At 38.7% G+C, this 23,936-nt stretch overlaps 1 protein-coding gene across 1 annotated transcript; it reads right to left on the bottom strand.

The window, feature by feature from the left end:
* Window positions 1-17,335: 17,335 nt before the first annotated feature.
* LOC113283453 (chaperone protein dnaJ 10-like) lies at window positions 17,336-23,644 on the bottom strand. Its single transcript, XM_026532723.1, has 10 exons — window positions 23,243-23,644; window positions 21,318-21,377; window positions 20,365-20,447; window positions 19,994-20,153; window positions 19,611-19,740; window positions 18,968-19,126; window positions 18,701-18,879; window positions 18,527-18,607; window positions 18,291-18,440; window positions 17,336-17,907 (listed from the first exon to the last, which is right to left on the bottom strand). The coding sequence occupies exons 1-10, from the start codon at window positions 23,327-23,329 to the stop codon at window positions 17,794-17,796; spliced, it is 1,203 nt and encodes a 400-aa protein (XP_026388508.1). The 5' UTR covers window positions 23,330-23,644; the 3' UTR covers window positions 17,336-17,793.
* Window positions 23,645-23,936: the final 292 nt, after the last annotated feature.

Raw genomic sequence — 23,936 nt, forward strand, 5'->3', positions numbered from 1 at the left:
CAATACAAAAACTTCGGTACGCACACTTTGTGTGATCGTCCATGGATACGAGATCGAGACAATACAATAATCAAAGTGTGCTACTTGATAATAGGTTCGGTAATAACCAAACTCTATATGATCATTATCAAGTATAACAGGGTTAACGTATGTGTATTTTACTTTATTATAATAACAATTATAATGCGGAAAACCAAAGTAAAAGACACAGCAAGACTTGTTAACGAGGAAACCGTAAATGCATAAAAACCCCGGGACCTAGTCCAGTTTTGAATACTCTCAGGATTAATCCCCTATAAAAAATCAAATACCAACTTCGTATAGTTGAGACCAAGAAGACTACCCCTAGTTGAGACCAACTTCGTATACAAAATCAGTATCCCTGCGCCTTCAACTTCTAGAGTCACGCACGTGAATCACAAACTCCTTTGGATCGTATTTCAAATAGTAAAGGATGGAAAACTATTTGGTAACAACTCTTTTCAATGTATGTGATATGAGTTTGACAAAGGCTCTTCCATTTAATCTAATAAACTCCTTTGTCGGGTTTAGATCAATCCAAATCAATAACTTGGATTCGAATTTACAATTGTCTGATTCGGATATTGAAGAATACCACCAAATGATAATTGCCGATCTCACGCAACTAATCAATATAATAAATCTGATTCTAGTTGGATCCCAGCCGATCAAGGTTTGTGCATAAAATTCACAAGATACGAAAACTAATAAGAAATCTTCTTCGTCTTCAAATCTTCTTTAATCTTCAATAACCTGCACAACACCACTTGAATCTCTTGTGACCAATCACACACAGAATGGAGTATGTTAAAAATGGATTACCACAAGATATCTTTAGATCTACAAACAGTTCTAAAGATCCCGTCAATACTTCGATCTAGTTTGAGTGAATCTTATATCAGAAGAGAAGATTCTCAAGAATAAACAAACTAGGTGCAATCAAAGTTTCAACAACCTTTAGTCAATCAAATCAATCAAAAACTAATAACACTGCAATTATCTAGTTTCCCACCAACGGTTCTCGTAAAGCTTCTTGATCCCACATAAGTCTTTAAACGAGCGGTCGTAAGAGATTTCACCTAATTAGGATAGTTTCCTCTCCGAATAGACGGCTCTACCAGAAACAACAAGAAGATGAATTTTTCCTGGCTCTTAGGATAGTTTGATAGAAATACAAACTTAGGTATTTATAGACCAAGGATGTTTGGGCACCAAATAATTTCCAAAACCGAAAATATTCTCAAGATATGCAATGAATAGCAATTTCGGTTTTTCCAATAAATGCTTGTCCAATATTTCCAAAATATCTCAATAGAAAATCTACAATTAGTAAATTCACATTACTAATTTTTATTCTCTAGAGCTACACATTAATTGCTGGTAATTAATGTATATAAAATCAAAAACCTTAATTAAAAGATTCTTAATTTATTTCCGCACAGGATCATTTTGAGTACTAAGGAATATCCTTGAACAATAAATGATAAGAGTTAATGCTCATTTTCAAAGTATGTTGACATATTTTCACTGTAAATCCATATTTCATATTTACATGGATTTACATTCTTGGAATTTGTTATACCACACTTCCAAACAAGTTTAGAATTGGTTCTCCAGTATTCCAAGACTACTATGTGATTGATCAAATACCAAATCACATACATGGGTTCAATCGGTTATACCAATCACTATGATCGGTTATACCTAAATATGGAAACACTTGTGATCGGTCACACCAGTCACTAGGATCGGTAACACAAGTTACAAGGATTGGTTCCATCTATACATGATATTACTTGTGATCGGTCACACCAGTTACCAGGACCGGTTACCATTATAAGGATCAGTCACACAACACTTGTGATCGGTCACACCAATTACTAAGATCGGTTACACCCATTACTAGGATCGGTCACACCAATTATAAAGATCGATCATACCATCACATGATGATTACTTAGGATCGGTTACACGAATTAATAAAAACTAGTCATACCAAATAAGTCAGGCATTGTGATTAGTTATACCAAGATACATAACATAAGTTAAGATCGGTTCTACCATCTCACACATATTGGTCATCCAAAGATTTGCAAAGAATATCTGGACCAATAAGCCTAATGATTTCCCTTTCGATTCACGAAACAAGTTCATAAATATACTTCATTTAAAAAAATGTAAAGCATTGTTTCCTCGGATGAAATCTTCACCATAACCCATTCACATAATCATATATATACAAGATTATGACGATGTCATATCTATGAAGTTCAAAAGATAAGAGCTATACTTCGTAGTCTAATTCCCTAATATTGTGATCATCTAGAGTACTATAAAATATGTACAGTATATACAGCTTCGTAGTTATGTTTTCAATATAGCACGACTTGAAAGATACATTATGAATGAAACATTTCAAGTCAATATTACTAACCTAAAGTGGAAGGATGATATCGTCGTTGTCGTTCGCTACTTCTTCACATTCTTCAGGTCTTCTGAGTAATACTTGTATTTCTCAATATTCCTAGACTTTCTAGTCTAACCTTAATGAAGTTGACTCTAGCATTTAATCAAGCGACTCTAGATGGGTTTGACACACTAAAATATGACAACCAAACTTGACATATCAACGCTTGGTGAGTTCAACCGAGCTATGTGTTAGAGCATTGCTCGGTCGAACTCGCATGTGTTGCTATCTCAAGCATGTTTGTCAATGTTAGTGATCAAAACTATAAGTCTTTATTTCTAGTCTACTATAGCTAAGGTCTCAGACTAGGATAGAAAGTGTAGTTGAGCTCAAGAACTCCATGGCAATCATCATACAAGACGAAGGACTACTCAAGGAACTGGTGGATCTTCATCGACTAAAAGGTATGTGGAGACTTGAACTTATCTATCACTCAAAAGTCTATTTATCTCCTATCTTGAGACAAAAGTCGTTGTGCTATATAGACTTAGATTATGCACATTTGGTATTTCGAGCCGAGTTTATCTCGCCTATCTATTTCTCGAAATATGTGTTGGTAAAGCTTTCGCTTTAGCCAAGTTCATCTTTACCTAGTGACGAAAGTCATGTTATGTTTCAATCACTTTGAAAATTTCTCTAACGAAAAATGGTTTGTGAATAACAACTATATAACGTTCTCTGAGAATGTTTCAATGTTTGAAATGAGAGTTTAAATTATATAACCATTTGGAGGATATAAGCATTATTGTGGAAACACATATATGTATAAGTCCTTATTGCTTGAACCGAAGTTTGTGAACTTTGTTGATCAAGTGAACCGGGGAAGTGCGTGATCTAAGTCCCGAACCCAGTCCACGAACTAGCGAAGTTCTCAAACCCGAGAATTTCTGCTGGAGTTTGTGAACTCCATCCGGGAACTTAAGTCCGCGAACCCAGTCCGCGAAGTTGAGTAGGTTATGTCTAAAAATGATGTTTAGTGAACTTATCTTTATAAACTAAGGAATGCAATTGCAAACCGTGGCTATAGAGTTCATGAACCGATTCATGTGAATCAAATCATTTTTTATTCAATTGTGTCTTGTGTAGTACATAAGATTTCCTTGCAATTGAACAACTCTCTAACTAGTTCATTTGAGTCATTTGAACTAGTTATGGTGAAGAAGAATATGGTTGATATGAAAGTGATCATATGGCTAACCATTTGGTTAACTATTATTGAACCAACTAATGTACAAGTTTGAGTACGGTTACACAAGCCCAGGAACGTGCATTTCATGTGTGTATAATAAGCTATGTTTTCGATCTAACGGTTGATAAATATTAGCTTGAATCTAATCAGGTTTTCATCTAACGGTGAATATTGAATGCTTTGTTACTAAGCTAACATTGATTGAAAACCATGATTTGAAAGACTATATAAGGGAGAACTCTAGCAACTGGGAAACCTAATCCCCACACATTCTGTGTGATACTAGTTGTGCTAAGCTAGAGTCGATTCTGCTTTAACATTTGGTTTCTTCTTCTAGACCAGGTTAACTACTTAAAGACTTCATTGGAATTGTGAAGCCAGTCCGATATTACTTTTCTTGTAGTTGTCTGATCTGATCTTGCTATTTATATTATACAAGTAAAATTGTAATAATTGGCTTGAGATTTCTATCTCTGATAGGAAAGATAAAAAGTAATCACAAACATCTTCGTCTCATCGTTTGTGATTCCACAATATCTTTTTTCGCTGCGTCGGTTAAGACCATTGTGAGGTGATTGATAATACTAGGTTGTTCTTCGGGAATATAAGTCCGGATTATTAATTGGTTCCTGTTCACCTTGATTTATCAAAAGACGGAACAAAACTCGTAGGTATATTCGTGGAAGACGGATTTATTTATTATCATAGACTTTTCTGTGTGATACAGATTTGTTTATTAAATTCTTCGACTTTGGGTCGTAGCAACTCTTAGTTGTGGGTGAGATCAGCTAAGGGAATCAAGTACGTAGCATCCTGCTGGGATCAGAGACGTAAGAGCATAATTGTACCTTGGATCAGCGTGAGATTGGTTGGGGTTCAACTACAGTCCAGACCGAAGTTAGTTTGGTGTGGGCTAGTGTTTTAGGGGCTTAATACATTGTGTGTTCAATCTGGATTAGGTCCCGGGTTTTTTTTGCATTTGCGGTTTCCTCGTAAACAAAATTCTGGTGTCTGTGTTATTTCTTTTCCGCATTATATTTGTTTATATAATTGAAATAATACAGGTTGTGCGTTGTTCAATCAATTAGAATATCCGACCTTTTGGTTGTTGATCTAAATTGATTGACACTTGGATATTGGTCTTTGGTACCATCTAAGTTATCTCTCTTTGATAAAGACTCACAGATTTCTATTTGCTTGAGTATATATCAAATCGAAAGATTGAGATATAAACTCTTTGATGTACTTTTATCTAGATTGAGTCTGAATGTCTAGTTGATTCTCTAGAAACTATATTGGAGTTTGTCCATACAGGTTGCTAAGCGAAATATTGGGTGTTGATAGACCCCTGCTTTTTCACTTTGCTCTAACAATCTCCCCCTTTGTGAAATTTAGTGACAAAACTCTTATTACATATTAATAAAAAAATTACAAAATAATTCAATTTACGTACGCTTGATTTCAAGTTTCAACAGCACAATAACCTGCATATACTCAATCAATAAATGTCGCTGCAAACATTTGAATAACAAAAGCTTTTACTCCCTCTGAAGGTAAGCTAGGTAATATTCAATCTGAACATCTTAGTTATCCCCCATCACATAAGATACACTATGTAGTTGTTGATGGTGGTTTTTAGCTTAGGGTTAAAATCGTAAAACCTTACGTATGACATGACGTCACTAGGACCACTAGCGCATTTATTGAATCATTCAACACGCCTATACAAGAATTACCAGGGTACCTTTTTTTTACATATATATGTGTCATATTCCACGGTAGAACCCTTAGTATTGACCGACATCACCTTCGTACACCAAACCCTAAATTCTTACACCACCGTGCCAATGGCAAACCATGCCAGCCACGTCTCCGTGCCAAGGCATGCCAACCATGCCAGCCGCACCACCGTGCCAATGGAAAATCATGCCAGTCACGTCTCCGCGCCAAGGAATGCCAACCTTTCCAGCCGCATGTGCCAATGGCATGCCGTGCCAGCCACATCTCCGCGCCAAGGCATGCCAACCATGCCAGCTGCACCACCGTTCCAATAGCAAACCATGCCATCCACGTCTCCGTGCCAACCATGCCAGCCGTGCCGCCGTGCCAGCCACATCTCCACGCCAAGTCATGCCAACCATGCCAGCCACACCACCTTGCCAATGGCAAACCATGCCAGCCACGTCTCCGCGCCAAAGCATGTCAACCATGCCAGCCGCGCCACCGTGCCAATGACAAGTCGTACCAGCCACATCTCCGTTCCAAGGCATGTCAACCATGCCAGCCGCACCACCATGCCAGCCACGTCTCCGCGCCAATGCATGCCAACCATGCCAGCCGCACCACCGTGCCAATGGAAAACCATGCCAGTCGCGCCATCGTTCCAATAGAAAACCATTCCAGCCACGTCTCCGCGCCAAGGCATGCCAACCATGCCAGCCGCACCATATGTGCCAATGGCATGTCGTGACAGCCACACCTCTGCGCCAAGGCATGCCAACCGCGCCACCACGCTAGCCACGATTCCATGCCAAAGCCATGTCGGCCCCGCTACATGCCGCTGGCTGCCAAAATGAAGGGTTGCAACAATCAACAACCACCCTTCCATCTGAGATGCATATCTTAGCCGTCCAAGGTCGCCATCCAACACATGGTAACCTTTGGCCCAACGCCAAAACCGTGCCAAGGCATGCCGACCATGCCACATGTGCCAATGGCATGTCGTGCCAGCCACCTTGCCGCGCCTAAACCATACCATGCCGGCCTTCCCTTTACGGCTGCCAAAACGAAGGCGTGCGACAATCAACTGCCACCCTTCCATCTTAGATGCAAATCTTAACCATCCAAGGTCGCCAGCCAACGCACGGTAAACTTTGGCCCAACGCCAAAACCCTAGTTTTAGCCACGCCTAAACCGCGCCAAGGCATGCCGACCATGCCACATGTGCCAATGGCATGCTGTGCCAGTCACCTTGCCGCGCCTAAACCATACCTTGCGGGCCTTCTCTTTATGGCTGCCAAAACGAAGGCGTGGGACAACCAACGGCCACCCTTCCATCTTAGATGCAAATCTTAGCCGTCCAAGGTCACCAACCAACGCATGGTAACCTTTGGCCCAATGCCCACGCCTAAACCGCGCCAAGGCAAGTCGACCATGCCACATGTGCCAATGGCATGCCGTGCCAGCCACCTTGTCGCGCCTAAACCATACCATGCCGGCCTTCCCCTCACGGCTGCCAAAACGAAGGCGTGCGACAATCAACGACCACCCTTCCATCTTAGATGCAAATCTTAACCGTCCAAGGTCACCAACCAACGCCTGATAACCTTTGGACCAACGCCAAAATCCTAGTTTTGGCCATGCCTAAACCGCGCCAAGGCATGCCGACCATGCCACATGTGCCAATGGCATGCCGTGCTAGCCACCTTGCCGCGCTTAAACCATACCATGCCGGCCTTCCCCTCACGGCTGCCAAAACGAAGGCGTGCGACAATCAACGACCACCCTTCCATCTTAGATGCAAATATTAGCCGTCCAAGGTCACCAAACAACGCATGGTAACCTTTGGCCCAACGCCATAACCCTAGTTTTGGCCACGCCTAAACTGCTCCAAGGCATGCCGACCATGCCACATGTGCCAATGGCGTGCCGTGCCAGCCACCTTGCCGCGCCTAAACCATACCATGCGGGCCTTCCCCTCACGACTGCCAAAACGAAGGTGTGCGACAATCCATAGCCACCCTTCCATCTTAGATGCAAATATTAACCGTCCAAGGTTACCAACCAACGCATGGTAACCTTTGGCCCAACGCCAAAACCCTAGTTTTGGCCACGCCTAAACCGAGCCAAGGCATGCCGACCATGGCACATGTGCCAATGGCATGCCGTGCCAGCCACCTTGCCGCACCTAAACCATACCATGTCGGCCTTCCCCTCACGGCTACCAAAACGAAGGCGTGCGACAATCAATGACCACCCTTCCATCTTAGATGCAAATCTTAGCCGTCCAAGGTCACCAACCAACGCATGGTAACCTTTGGCCAAACGCCAAAACCCTAGTTTTGGCGACGCCTAAACCGCGCCAAGGCATGCCGACCATGCCACATGTGCCAATGGCATGTCGTGCCATCCACCTTGCTGCGCCTAAACCATACCATGCCGGCCTTCCCTTCACGACTTCCAAAACGAAGGCTTGCAACAATCGACGGCCACATTTCCATCTAAGACGCAGATCTTAGCCGTCCAAGGTTACCAGCTAACGCAGAGCAACCTTTTGGCTCGACGCCAAGCCCTAGTTTTGGTCGCTCCCAAACAATGCCAAAACCCTAGATTTTGGCCACGCCTGAACTAGGCCATATTAAAGACATGTCGGATATGCTTTCATGCCATTGACTACCAAACGAAGGGTTGCAATAATCAACGGCTACCGTTCCTCTCAAGATGCAAAATCTCGACCGTCGAAGGTCACCACCGAGTCGGCAAGTCTCCCAAGCTCACTTGCCAAACAACAGCAACATGCTACATGTTTTCCACGAAAACATTCGAGACATCAAACATGTCACAAATTGGGGGATGCTCATTGGGTATTGGTTTGGCGGTTTACAGCGTGCGAGGTACACTGCGCCCGTTACAAGATAGTGTCATAATGATGAGGCGGTTAGTAAATACAGGGAGTAATGGTAAAACGCTTTCTTTTATGGAACATCAATTCCAGACGTTACCGGTTACCACCTCCTCCCATTTACTCATCCGTTTTCCATTTCTTACGAGACCAGAGTACGTTTCACTTCGACTTGTATAAATAGGTCTTACCTATTTCCACCGAACAACAAGTTCTGGTCAAGAGCATACAACACTCAGAAAAACATTTGCTAGCTTTCCCATATGTTAGCTTCCCACTTTCTGATACAAGTCGTAAAACAACTACTCTTCCAGAATCAACTATTTTGGTATCAACACTCTCTTCGCTTCCCTCACCAAAACCAACCCTTTTCCTTCACTTTGTGACCGAAACAATTCTGGAACGGTCATTTCTTGGTTTATGACGGATTTGTACAGATTGATATCTCGAATCTAAAGTACTCCCTTGCAGTACATTGTTTAGGGTTTAAATTTGTTTCTCACCCACACACCCGAAATTACCAAAATCAGCAGAAATCATTTTCACCCTCAAACAATAGTATTTCTCCCCCTTAGTGAATACAGCAACATGATATGTTTCTCCCCCTAAGTTAATGCTTTACTCTTTCGTTGGATATAACGTTTAAGAACAATCACCCGTTTCTTATTGATTAAAAATCACTTGTTTACTCCATATATTTCTCCCCCTTTTTGTCACAAAATGACAAAGGTTCGAGTAAATAAAGGACAAACCGAAAGGATCTTACAAATCTAAAAGACTCGTAAACAACCTATAAGAGTTAAGCACGAAGGTTTCACATACCACTTTATATAACCAATATTAAGACCGAAAGTACAAGTAATTTAGTTTTAATATGTTATCAAGGAAACAATTGTCTGAAGCAATTTTCCCTAATAGTTTAACAAATCGACTAAGAAACTTAATTCCCTTGTTAAACAGATTGTGTATGCACAACCGCTTATTTCGATAAGACCAAAATTAAGATCAGAATTAACTTTATTTCTCTCATCAGGTTCTAATTATTCAGACAATAACTTAGACCTGTCCCTTTAGACAAGACAAACACTAGGATAGTTAACTAGTTTTTCTTGTCAAGGCATTCGATTAGACTTGAATAACCGAATCCTCCAATTTGATAAGTCTAACTAAGATCAGAATTAACTTAGTTTCTCTTATCCGGAATCCATTTGGACTAAACAAATGATCTCGTATTTTTTTAAGCCATAAATAATACATGCAAACAAAAATGAATTTACTTGCACAATTATTTTCTTAACCGGAAGCAATTAAAACAAACATAAATATTATAACACCGCAATTGCACCGAATTTCGTTAAGTCAAAACACTTGATACCCAACAATAAAGAAGATACCAAACAATAAGCCAAATAAATTGACACAATTTTTATTAACCGGAAACAATGGAAACATAAACATCCATACACACATAATGGAACATATCAATTGTACCGAAACTTTGTTAAGCAAAAGAAAAATATATGCAATAAACATAAGCTTTTCTTAAACAGAAAAAACGATTAACTAACAAATAAAATCGTTACCTGAAATTCCGAAGTCTCTTCTCCCCAGAAATATATATCATTAAGCACAAGTTCAAGTAAGAACTCTCCCCCATTGTGTTGTCATCCTCTCGCCAGAACAAAAGAATAACAACAAAAGCAACCTTTACCATAGAAAGGTTTAAACAGTTTTAACTAATGTGTGCCAATAAAAAAAGTTGAAAATTCGAAACACATATATTAAGCTAAACACAACTCATGTAAACACAAATTGATTCAACATACTGTGACTTTTTACATATGAGTTTCAATCGGAACTCCTTATGATCATTTTTTAAAGCCTACCAACATGGGATAGAACTTAATCCCGCTAAAACAAAAAGCCACCCAAATCATAAGGGTTACACCATATGAGATCGAATATTAAGGTTAATAAAAACCAAAATCAAACATCTCATAACCGATCATCACGTAGCAAAAAGATAAACATTCATTCACAGGTTATGTAATCGGTAACTATCAAACAATTGAACCAAAAATTACAAAGTAAATCAAAACATTGATGTTTGTTTTCTCTAAATAAGAATCTAATTTTATTTTTATAAGCAACTTAATCCTTCATATCAGTGCTAGAGGAAGGTGGTAGGGTTAGAAACCTACAATATTAAACTGCAAGTGCAAAGTGCCTTATTGTGTATAGTGCAAATACAGGCCGATCCACAGGGACAAGGTGGGTGTAGAGTTGATTCTAAAGTCTTACTTAAAATGATTCAAACAAGAGTGACAAAAGGGTTTTGGTTGTGCGTCGATATGACTAGATGATGTTGATGAAACACAAAAGAAGCAAGATTGAAAACAATGCAAAGATAAACTAGGGCTTTGAATCCACCCCCTAAATGCTTAGAATTCCCTAATTTGATATACTAGTTCCCTTTTAATCAAGGAGATATAGAGGTTCTAGCCTCAAACTACCTTGAAGATGTGATAAATCACTTGCACAAATGGGTAATTTAACCTCAGCAAAATATGTCAATCCCTAGCATTATCTATCTGTTTAAGGCATAGATAATCACAAATCGAACTGATCAGTTTATATAAAGCTTGAATACTTAGCAAAGGATAGCTCAAACTACCATGGATGCATGACATACAAGGTGAAAGTAATTTGCTATGAATTCAGAGATTAAATTATGCTTCTCAATATAAAATCATGGAGAAAAAGTAGAGCCAAATCAAGCTATTCTGATTATTTAGGGGTTTCATCTCAACCCTAGTTAGAAAACTAAAACATGGAGAAAATAGAAATTAAACCTAAATTACAACTAAAGCTTGGTGCACCGGCTACTCCGGGCTTGCCTTCCATCTACAATACCCTCCCTATTTATACATAAATATCTTTTAACTCAACAACTCCCAAACCTACTCACCATAATAGTTTTTCTGATAATCTTATCTTCTTCCTCATCTCCTCTTTTGAATTGATTGTCTTGTCTCCTTGAATGGTACAATTTTCCTCAACCTATGAATTCTCCTTGAGATAAAATAGGATGAGGGAGAGAGATGGTTTAGTTGTTATTGATGGTGAAGGAAAGTCGTGTACAAAGAGGGGTTGGTTTCAGATGGGAGATGGAGTACATGGAGAGGGTGAGATTGGTGGTGGTTGAGTACACAGATTAAAGGGAAGGAGAAGATGAGAATGGAGTCAGGTTTCTGTTCGATAGACTGAAAATTGAGAGAAAATATGAGGTGATTATGCGTGGAGCAGTTGCATCGATCATTGATGTACCGGGTGTAAATGTTGCTGGGTGTTAGGAAGGAGCATCAGTCTTGATATTTGGGGATGGAGCTAAGGTCTTGGGTCTTTTGATAATTCTTCTTCCAAGCCCATCATTTGGTTCACCTCTTGCAAAGCTTTTGTGTGATACTCTTCATACACTCTTCATGCCAATTCAACAGGATCCTCTTGTTCCTTTGGTTGTCTCTGGCTACCAATTTTCTGCTTTTTTTCTCCTCTTCTAAGCATCCAAACTTTATTACTACCTAAAAACACAAAATTAATTAGTACTACGTAATTATTCTTGAATACGGTAAAATACAGGATTCGGCATAAAATGGGAATTTAAAGCACACAACTTCTAGACCACCATTTTTATCTTCAGTTCCTAAAACACCAGGATCATGCAGATTAAAAATAGAACAAAAATTCCTAAGATTTTCAAAATCAGGGTCATCAACTTCTAGACCACCATTTTTATCTTCAGTTCCTAAAAGAGCATTAAAATTTCCTATAAAGAAAACTAGTTCATCTAAGGGGACATTAGTCTGTTGACATTGTTGTTCCCAAAAGGCTTGTCTTAGACTACTATTAGGTTCACCATACATGAAGTGGATATGACAGGTCTTATAATGGATAATGTCTGCAGAAGTAACATAGATGCCTCTCATACTGGATGAAATGGTATTGAGGTGAACTTCTTTCTTCCAAGCAAGAGCAAGACCACCACTTCTACCCACACAGGGTATGTTAAAGGTACAAGGAAATCCCATATATCTTAGTTTTATAGCTACCATGTCTTTGTTTATTTTAGTCTCAGAGAGGAAAATAATGTCAGGGTTGACATTCTTACAAAGTAAGCTAGGATCCTTATTAGACGATTTTTTACCAAAACCTCGAAGATTCCAAGCAATCATGTTGATATTATTGACAGGGAAATGATTTATGGAATGTTTAGCAGTATCTATTAAAGGGGATGGTTGAGAATGGTTTACCTGAGTGGTAAAGTCAGAGCCACCACCAAGAGGAGCACTGGTACCGTCACCACTTTGAGAAGCACTTTGAGAGGAACTGAGACTAGAAATAGCAGCATTGAGAGAGGAATTATTGCGGACGTCATTGTTGCTTGGGGAAGTGTCAGCAGGTACATTGTAGCTTCCAAAAGAATTGAAGACAGGTTGGGTGTTGAGGGAGCAAGTAGAAAGGTCAATAGCTGGTGGTTCTCCCAATCTGGTAATTTGAGGACACAATTGAGCATAATCAGGTTCAGTAGAGGTTTGTTCTTCCGGGATAACCACTATACTGGCCAGGCTAGAATTATATCTAGTACGTTTCCGTAAGTCAGCTCTGAGATTACTCGTTCTTTTGAGATTTTCTAGAGCATCTTGTTCAGCAGAGTTGATTGTTCCTCTAGTGATGATTGGACTGGTATTCAGGATAGCAACAATTTTGAATCTCCTTGATGAGTTTGTAGTACGGATCGGTCCACTAGGGGTTGACTCAGAACCATAGATAGAGGAAGCAACAGTCACATTCTGGATAGTAACTTGCTTTAGAACAATTGGCATACCATTTTCCAACTGGGTTAAATGTTTTTGAACATGACCAACATCAAAGATCTTCAGAATAGTGGATCTATTGATGAAGGGACCCATATGAAAAGTGTTTGATAAGCTCTTTTGAATAATATTTTCCATTCTTTGATCAATAGCTTTAGCTTTTCCTTTGTTGCACACTTCGATAGCAGTTGATTCAATTTGTGTTTCTGGTATGACCTCAGAATGTTGCATAATGGTATCATTGATGACAGCAGATGAAGGGTCTACTTTCTTGATTGTAGTAGGCATCATTAACTTTGAGACAGACGGAAGAGTATAGCTACTGCAACGAGCATCAATCTCTTTGATCTTTTTCTGCTTTAGTTTCCAAGCAGGGCAACTTTGATCTTTATGGTCAAGGATGCGACAGGAGGTGCAGAAATACCTTGGAACTTTGACGTGTTTACGTTCGACTAATAAGGGTTCACTTCGACCACTTGTGAAGAGAGGAATGCCTGTTGGTAAGGCTTTCTGAACTGGGATTCTAATGCACACTTTGACACTCTTCTTAAGAGGATGTTTTCCAAAAGGATTTTGGGGTTCAATAAGTTCCCCCATACTGAGAGTGAGTTTATGAAGATCCTCGAATTCTTTACATTCATTTGGGATGTTGCATAAAATGAACCACATGATTTCTTCATCGAAAAAAAGTTGATGGTTTGGAGGCCAGCCTTCAACAGGTACAACTTTTAACACCATAAGGTAACCACAGGAAAACCAAGGTTTTTGAGAATTGATTCTATTAAAATCCTCTTCAGATAAGTAAGGATGAGAACTTTGTTTCGCTGACCATTGAAGGTAGTTATTGTTGGGTGTTGAGCTAAAGGCCAGTTATTACAGATATAAAATCTGATCGAAGAGGTTGGGATCAAAGTTTCACAGCAAACATAACCAGCCATACACCATTTCCAATTGGTATCAGCTTCAGCTAAAACAACTTTTTTATCAATGAAAACTGGTTTTGCAAGTGTAGATGGTAAGGTTAGTTTCTCAGTCATTTGAGCATAAAGGGTTTGAATCTCTTGGTTCAAGTTTTGAGTGTTCTCTGAGGAGTATGGTATTTCCATCATGTAAGAGAATTGGATATATATGAATATGGGTTGATGGAGTTCAGATTTCCCAGCAACTAATATAAAATACAGGTGTATAGAAAAGAATCTCTTGTTGGTACTGTTTTGATATTGGTTACAGACAATGTGAAGGAAGGAGAGACAGAGGGTTTGTTTGTATATGAATTTGAACCTTAAAAAAGGAATGAGAAAGTTGTTGACTATGGACTGTGAAAATTTCAGGAGAAAATTGGTGTAAAGTAGTTTTAGTTGTGTCACTTTCATATCCATACTTTATGGATATTTTTCGAGTTGAAGTATTCACGTAAGTATCGTGGAAAGAAGACCACATATGGACAGATCCAATAATACATTGTTGGATCTTCTGAGATAGGTTGGATTGGGGATGCATCACTTGGATTGAGGTTGTTGGATATTTATTAGATTTGTCATTTCTTGGGCTGATGTTTGTGTGATGATGTAAACTGCCAAATGTAATAATGACAGGAAAATGGAGGGAAAATTTGTGATGGAGTGGATGGTTAAGGGACTTTGGTAGAGTACCCATTGAGTAATTTGGTTCAGTAGTAGAGCTAGTAACGCATCTGCATGACATGCCTCAGGCCGCAATGGTGCCTCCCAACTGATGCTGCCTTCTTCTAGTCTTTGAAAAACATAAAATTTTAATTAGACCCCAAATAGAAATTTCAAATTTTGGTAACCCACCAAAGCCTCCCTTAATGGCAATTCCAAGAGGAGTAAAGGAAATAATAAAGATTAGGTGTTGAAAATAGGTCTTGATAGGGTAATGATGGTTATTAGAGTGAAGGGGGTATGCATGGCTTTGAATTGGCGTGGTAAACAAAGAGACATGACGGTTAACTAAGCGCCATAAATGGAATTGAATAGACGCAAATGGGTATTTAAGGGGGTGATTAGCAGAGAGGTTATCATCTTCAAGGTAGTTTTTTACAGAAGAGGAAAGGTTTGGATTAGGGAGACTAATCGGAGAGAATGGATGATTTTCCGGGCCAAAATTTACCAAACGCCGATGGTAATCTTACCGTTGCACCACCAGAGACACCTGAATATTCACAAGCCAAATCACTTCTCCCTTCTTTGAGTTTGAGTGAATTACAGAGATCGAGAGATGAAACTCAGTCTGAAATTGATCGTCGTATTCAAGAGCAAAAACGTCAGAGAGAAGAAGAAGAAGCTGCTCGTATCCGAAAAGAGCGAAGAATCAATGCTCTCTACACTGCATGTCTACCCAAATTTTTAGAATGGCGAGAAAGAAAAGATGAGGAATGGGCTGAGAAGCATGCCAAAACCCCAAGATATGGAAGTGCAACTGAGAGTGATTCCAAGGCTTCTGATGGATTTGAATATGCTGTAGAGGAGGTGAACACCAGTGACCTTGAATCTAATGTTGCAGAGGATAAACGCAAGATGGAGGCTTATCATGATAGGAAGTTGAGGGACCGATTCGAGTACGAACTTGCCAATCCCAAGATCTTTGCACGCACCATGAGTGAAGGTGAACCAAGCATGAGAAAAGTAAGCAGATGTATTGACATTTCAGATGATGAGAAAACTGAGGATGAGGAGGGAGGAGAAGATGAGGACAGTGATGAAGCATCGTCTTCCAGTGGAACTTCACCTGCTCCATCTGACAGTGATGATGACGAGCGTTATGAAGAAGAAGGATGGGATACTAATGAAGATGATTGGTGGTAATCTCTTCTGATTTACCAAGAGAGGCCAGCTTTTCAAGCTGCGCATAAAGCTTGAAAACGATTAACAAGTTTTTAACAAAATGGTTTTCCTGGTAATTCTTCTTTGTTCCATCCTTTTTGAATCTGTTGCTGATGGTGGTGAACATTTTCTTTTATTGTTTTGGAATTCGGTCAGCTTTGTTTCTAGTTTTTTTATGTTGGTGAAGAATATATGTGTTGGAGTTCAGGGGAGGGGGGAGGGGGGTTGAATGTTGATTTCTTGATGTTTAGAATTGAAGTAAGTATTTTGGTATTTTGAATTTCCAGAGATTGAAAAACTAGAAAAGTTTTAATGTCTAGTTGAACTCTGAGAACTTTTAATATTGGACTTAGTGAAATGTATGCAGTTTATTTCATGCAGCTTTATGGATTGATTGTAGATCTTAATGTCTTGGACAACTTTGTTTAGAACTGATTGTCTATAAGAAATTATGGTAATGAATAACATGATGAACGATGAGAATCACTAGGAGAATGGGAGATTGTTGAATGATAGTGAGTTTGAGATTAAGATTTAGAATGAAGAGAGAGAATGATATTTAGGTATCAAAATTATATGCTTACCATATCCCATAGATTTGTTATTATATTAATAAAATACATACTACATAGCTAATATCAGTTGTTATATAACGAGTTGTTGGAGGTTCACTATAGCGTTAACAATACATTAGGATCCTGTTAAATTGTTATGTAAAGTTTGTTAAGTACTAAAACGAGCGATCTTCCTAGGCGCGGACCATTAGAGGTAAACCAATTTGGTCTACCTCTCCTCCACCACAAGATCTGATAGGGATGGGGTTCCACCACAGGATCTGATAGGGGTGGGGTTTTACGGTGTTAATGGGACCTGCATAATTTTGTTGGATGGTTGGATTTCATTGGTCCACAATTGGAGTATGAAATGCCATGATTCTGTCTTCCACTGTGAGTTGTTCCATCTGTTGAACGTCCTTTTTTTCAGAACGTCTGGAACTTGAACTCTCTTACCTACTTGTAGATAATCATTGAACACTAATAACAACAAAGTGTACATCGGATCAAACCCCTACCCCAGTCTACTTGCTAGTAGTGAAAATACAACTCCTCCTGTTCAGTAAGTACTTTAACTATATTCCCAATCCATTAAAGAATATTTTCTTGTGTCCTAAACATATAGCAATATTAATCAAAAGACGGAAAGCTAATTCATTATCTCATAATTACAAGCAATGCAGCAAAAATGATATGCTGAGCAATTAAAAAAATATCCTTCATCTTCTCAGCAAAAAATTGTGGAACCTGACTGAAGCATGAAAAGAAGATGAAAAAGAGAATAAAAATTGGAAAGCTTCAATCAAGTACCTGAATATACATACAATGGGGTGGAGCCAAAGCTCCAAAACCTAATACAACAACAGAGGACACCAATACAAATTACAAGGGAGCCCAATTTTCTTTCTTTAAGCTAAACAGATGATTTTCAGTTCATAAATCTGCTCCCTCATCATGTATACATATATTTTCCTTCTTTTACAAGATATATATCTATATATTTAATTCTACAGAATGGCCTGCTTATCTGAAGGTGGGGAGTTGATTCCAGCTTTTATAATTCTCTCTACTCTCAATACAAAAGAAAAGAAAAAAAAGTACATGAAACAAATGAACAACTCAACACCCCTCCCTCCTAAACACAATAGAATATCAAAGGGGAATTATGTTGTAATAATACAGGCAGCAGCAGCTCACGCAATGAAATCACACTGCAGCAGTTCTTCATTCCCTCCCTGTAGATGAAGCATGTCTCTGCGCTCCAGGAGGGGCAGTTGGCATTGGAAAGTTAAAGTTAAATTGATTGCTGCCGAACTGAGGAGCTTCGACATAAGGGCTCTGCAGGTTCAAATTGACAAGATTGTTAGATGAAAAAGTTTGGTAAAACGGAGAAAGTAAGTTTCTCTTCCATCTGTTCAATTTTCTTTACCAGTAAAGCCTAGGTCATTATAAAGAAGCAAAGCCTCAGGCTCAGATAGGTAATAACTCCAATTTAACTTGCTGGAGATTCTTGTTAAATTGGAATAAGTTGAACAGTTTCTCTAATCATTTGGTCTTCAACTCTTGAACACATACCTATGCCATTGTCTGTTTGATCAAGAAATGCCCATCAAACCTTTTGGTGTTCTTTGAGAAAAGAGTTGATCTTGTGCTTGAATGAACTTGTAAAGATGGTTGCATAAAAAATTCTCATGCACCTGGTAAAAATAAGAGAAAAGTACCTGAGGGGCGACATGAGCATAAGACTCGGGAGGTGGAGATTTTGGAGATGTGTCTGGTGAGCTAGAACCATTGCTCTGATCAGCTCCGTTCAGCTTATGAACAGGGGTGTTTGCACTATCACCTTCCGTCCCGTTGTTCGACTTACTTCTCTGAATTTATATCAAATTCCAATAAATGGTCAAAACAGATACTTTAGAGATGACAAAAATTCGAAGAAATTTACCACCAACAATACCTGAAAGATTTTCCCAAGAGTCTTCAACCCCTTTGCACGAGCACGGAGTTCCTCTTTCTTCACAGTATTATCTTGAAGAACCTGTGATGAAATATAATGACAGAGCGGATCCATCAAAAATCAGCTCGACTGTTGACCACAGCCAAAATAAAAGGTCTTTAAAAAGAAACGAACCATTTGACAGACACGCGAGAGAGTAGCTTCAATATCAGCAACATTCAGTTTCCAAAGAGAATCAATCATCAACTTTTTGTGGGACTGCATGTATTCTTCGAGCTCTTCTTCGGTGTAGTTCCCCTCAGTACTAAGCTGTTTCTTCATGTCCTCTTGAAGCTGGATCAAAGCAATTGCACCTGTCACAGTGCCAAAATATGTGATAAACTCACTAGCCAACAGAGACCTGAACTGGAAATTCTCTTTACTAATGAATGATCTGCTGACCTGTAGCAGCGGTTACTTGAGATTTAATGAAGTGGCCTTTGTTTCTGAACCACTCAGCAATAAATGGCACCCCCAAGTATATTGCTTTCTTCCCAAGTTCTTTAGCTGCTTGTCTTGCATATATGTAACCGATTGTATTCAACATATCGACACCATAAGCTGAAAAATATATAGCACGAGAAAGAAAAAAAAAAAGAGAATTATAATTGAACGAGAGACTAACCAGAGCTTCACTTACTTTAATGGTCTTAGCCAAGCAGTTAAATTGTAACAGATAAGCAAGAACAAACCAAAGGCACTCTGTCCATACCCTAAATACGACAAAATCCTTTCTAGTTATAGACAAGGAAATAAATGCACAAAAAACAAAAGGTGTTGACTTCAGATAAACCAACACTTAATTGTTTTATATTGTCCTTGGGATATTAGATAATCTACCGGACTTGGGAAATTGCTTTTTTTCAACCAAAAAAGATGTGGGGAACGGGAACCCCAAGATTCCTTTAGCCTAGCACTATAATCACTGGAAGTTTTTAAAATAAGTAACATGTGGACACTTAAGACTCTCCTACTTGTCAGGAGTACAAGGTGAGAAGATTTGAAGTCCGGACAGCAGAAGGCGGTAAAGTGAAGAAAGCATTACCGGCATTGGAGAGCCTTGTGACCTCCCCTTCTGCATGACTAATGAAACTATCTTTGTTTCCTTGAACATATTGGTTCAGTCGATCTTTCAGCGCTTCTGCAAGTTTTTCTTCTCTTTCCTTTTGAACAGCCTGTGATGAAAAGAACATGTCAGACGAATCCAAAGAAAACGCACGCATTTAAGGTGACAGTGAATCATAGGGATGGAATGAGGTAAACTGAACATAAACATTAACGTATAATTGTGAAAGGCTAACAAAGACTTCATGACTATTCACAATAACTGAGATCAAGCAAAAGCTGGACGCAATACTAAAGCATAAACAAGGCCTGAAACGCTCATCTACGTATATCTATTTGAACGAGAACTATTAGAGATCTTACCCTCATTTTTTCTTGCACCTTTTTAGCGTCAAACTGTTCTCCTTCTGTGAAAATGTCAAGTGAGGCCATGGATGCCATCGCAAGCTGGCCTATGTATTCCTCGAAAAGTTCACTCCCAAAAAGCATTGCAAAAATTGCTGCTGGATCAATAATTGCTTCCCTGAAAGATTCAATAATCAGAAGAAGAAACTAATTACGGAAACAATACAAATTTTTTTCATCATTTTCTTAGAATTATATGACTTATTGTTTTTTGTGGCTATCGGTGTCTGCGTGTCATGTACACCATAACAAGATGATACAGCAATAAATTATCCCAACCATGCAAATTCCAGTTGCAAAATGAAGATAGCTACGGAGAAAATACTTACGTTGAAATTCCTGATTTGCCATAAGAATCATAAGCCTGGCGTTGTGTTGGATCACTAAGTACTTGGTATGCCTCTCCCAAAACCTGAAAGCCATTGTTAACTAGCTGATAATATGCAAATAAAACAAAAAACCAAATAATCTGACAGGAAAACTAAATCTGTTGGCAGTGGGTGACAAGAAAAAAAATAAAAAATCAGACACTTTTGACCAAACATTTTTGCAGTTTTTCACCATGCAGAAACTTTCAAGAAGGCTTTTCCCAAAGTACTCCACCATTACTGGTAAGAGGCTAAGAGCAAAAGTTCATATCATATAATGCTACAAGTAACTTTTAAACTATAATGTATAACGAAAAAAGAACAAGACACAACTTGTCAAATTTGACAGTATTGAAGAAACTAAAAGGTAGCTGGAGCCTGGAGGTGGGATAGGATATGACACAGCCACGCAGGTAATTGTGTTGGTGTCCAACACTGGTAAAAGTACCAAACACGGTGAACTGGAAAGTAGCCAAATGCGTACACGGACGAAATGTGCATATGATACCAGCAGAATGCTTATTATGTTCAACCACTATTATGTCCATGTGCAATACAATATTTACAGACAGGTTCTACCATTATCATGTGCAAGTACCAGCAGAAGCAAGTATACACACAAAGAGCCTGAGTGTGGGAGTGTTAATACAGCAAATGTCTAGAAAGTACAGCATCCTCATTATGGAGGACAACAGATTTGTCAGGCTACCCAAACGATCAAAATTATTGAAACAAAGCGGCATGACAAAAAAAAACAAATTCCTTCATTTAATTGGCACTGAACACAAAGGTGCACAAAATCAAGATACCAACATCGGATACTGAGCTAAAGACGGGAGATAAAACATTGATTTCACCATTTTACTGCACAAAAATAAAAAATATTATCACATTACAAGAAACTGCAAAGTTACCTGAAAATTTTGAGCAGCTAGAGGATCATTAGGATTTTTATCTGGATGGACCTGCCGAGCCTACAACCAACAAACAGAAGAAACGCATAAGATGCCAGTCAGCACATCGATGTATCTTCCAGAGGGCAGCTGTACCAACTTGGGAGGTTTCGATGACTAATAATTACCGAGGATTGGGGGATGACTAGCCCATAGATGGACAATATTTAACAAACTGATAAACTTGCCAGCGTGATTTTGCAAGAAAGATTACCCAAGCGTTCAAAAACTTATAATAAACAATGAACGGAATATGTTAAGAAGATTTGTCCAAAATGACATGAATCCTCTTCTCAATACCAACAACATCTCTAGCTACAAATGAGCAGTGGTGAACATCTAATATTTGCAGACAAAATAGAGCACATACTTATGTAGCTTAGTAACAGTAACAAGCACATAGCAGCATTACTTTTAAACAGAAACAACGAGCTTAGATTTGAGGGGAAATATTGATTCTTCATACCTGGCCGCACTCTGTAGGCATCATGCCCCTACTTGTACAGAGGCTTAAAGAAAAACTTTCATTCATCGAAAGACTATCACTGTATAAAATGCCTATTGCTTTTGATTGTTAACCTATTTACTAGGACATATCACCAGCCATCTCCTAGAATCTACTTAAGCAAACAAGCTTTCAAGGGAAAAACAAGTATAGATTTAATTTTACTTTTTGTAATTTGGGAAATTAAGAGAGGTATCTTTTATGCATAGTTTGCATATGATTCAGTGCCTCTTAGCCATTAACCATATCCTATTGCTTCATATTCCTCATACAACAAATAGTGTTTCCCAATAGAGTCGGCAGTTGTAAGAATAAACCAAAAAGACTTTAGTCCCCAACTCATAGCAGTGGAAAACATAATCACTAATTCATCCAAGTTAGCAATAGGAAAGAAGGCAATTGCGCCAAATAGAATTAAACTCTTAGATTTGACAGAGTACAACGGAAATTCCTAAGCAGAAGGCCTCTAACAAACCTCATCATATAAGAAAAAAAATAGAAAAGAAACTCAGCACACGATTCATCCAAGCAATCTATCAGGTGAAAAGGTATTGCAAGTGATAACAAAACAATGTTCCGAAGCTGGTCTTTTCAGATTAATATCCATCAGTCTTATCGCAGCAAAACTACCTAAGTAATTTCATCCAATTTACATCACCAAGGTAAAAATAAAAAGAACAATTGGAATAGGTAAACATTGTGGCGATAGAATAGAATTTTGGGGTTGCAGACTTGAAGCACACCACTGAAAATGAAAGAAATGGGCATGGAATAAACCATTCAAGTGTCCTTCTCTAATCCCAAAAGGCAGTTTCATTCAAATTACTCGATAGCTAGTCTTACTTCAGTGGTTTTCACCTATAATGAATTTGTGATCGGCGTGAACTATAACTCCTATTAATTAAGTGGGTACACCTCTAGGATAGTAAAATATGTCATAATCCAGAAAGAGTCATCAACTACACTTGCAAGGAAGCATCATTAAGGCTTGAGTTGGACAAAGGAAACAAGAAAGAAATTGGGTGTGTTTTGAATGAAGAAACCAATATTTAAGCATTAATGACCCACACCTAAAACACCTAAAACCTAAATATCTTTCTTTCTTAATTCAACGAAAGAGAAATAAACCTTCTCTAACTGCCCTCCAAATCAAAGACTCATTCAATTTCCCATTCAAGCAACCAGTGGATCTAAAATTAAAACCAACGGTAACAGAACAACTTAAAAATGCATTGAAATCAAAATCAAACAAACGAGAAATTAATAAAACACTGTTACTCCTAATCTTTCCCTTTAATCAATAGTTTCTCTTAACTAATTGATCGATTAGAAACACAAATTAAGTGGGAAATCAAGAAAATAATTAGTATAAGATGAATACCTTGACGTAATAAGCTTTTTTAATTTCAGCCTCAGTAGCTGTAGGCTTAATCCCCAAAACATCATAGTATTCTGTTTCCTTCACCATCTGATAATAGATTTATATTAGTATTCCTCCGATCCAAAACCTACCTTTGCTGTGTGTTTGTATCTCAGATCGTTTCGATTACTACAAACGAACCAAATCAAGATTTTCTTTCCTTCTTTTTTACAGATTCTTGAAAAAAGCAAACAAAAGATATTTCAGCTTTCAACCGTTGTTCCGATGCTCTAGGAAGGATGATGATGATGATTCTACAGAGAGAGGGAGAGATGAAAAGAAAAGGAAGAAGGTGAAAAGGGTGCGATATTAGATGCCCCGTGTGATTTATACTACGCGCTTAATCCCATCCTCGGAAAGATTCTAAGAACATAACAGAATTAATTGATGTCGGACGATGGAAAGTTGACACGTTAAGATGAGGTTTGGGTTTTTATCTGGGTAGGTGTGGGCCATGTGTTAATGGTTTGATGATCTGATGCTGCGTAGACAGTGGACGCTGTAGTAGGGTATCAGCAGGAGCTTGTCTGTTCAGTTTCTTTCTTTCTTTCTGGTTTCTATCAAGTATCAACTGGCGTTAGATTCCTCTCCGCGTAGTCAAAGAAAATATAACCTTTTTCTAGCACACCAAAAATCGACTGGTGCTTGACTTGAA

Source organism: Papaver somniferum, chromosome 5, assembly GCF_003573695.1.
Source record: "Papaver somniferum cultivar HN1 chromosome 5, ASM357369v1, whole genome shotgun sequence".
NCBI classification, from domain to species: Eukaryota; Viridiplantae; Streptophyta; class Magnoliopsida; order Ranunculales; family Papaveraceae; genus Papaver; species Papaver somniferum.

Excerpts from the sequence above, each read along its gene's own strand:
- LOC113283453 (XM_026532723.1), bottom strand. The coding sequence starts at position 23,329 with ATGGTGAAGGAAACAGAATACTATGATGTTTTGGGGATTAAGCCTACA. Across the intron at positions 18,880-18,967 it reads TCAAGTAACCGCTGCTACAG|GTGCAATTGCTTTGATCCAG; the intron begins GTCAGCAGATCA and ends GCACTGTGACAG. Across the intron at positions 18,441-18,526 it reads CTCTTGGGAAAATCTTTCAG|AGAAGTAAGTCGAACAACGG; the intron begins GTATTGTTGGTG and ends ATATAAATTCAG.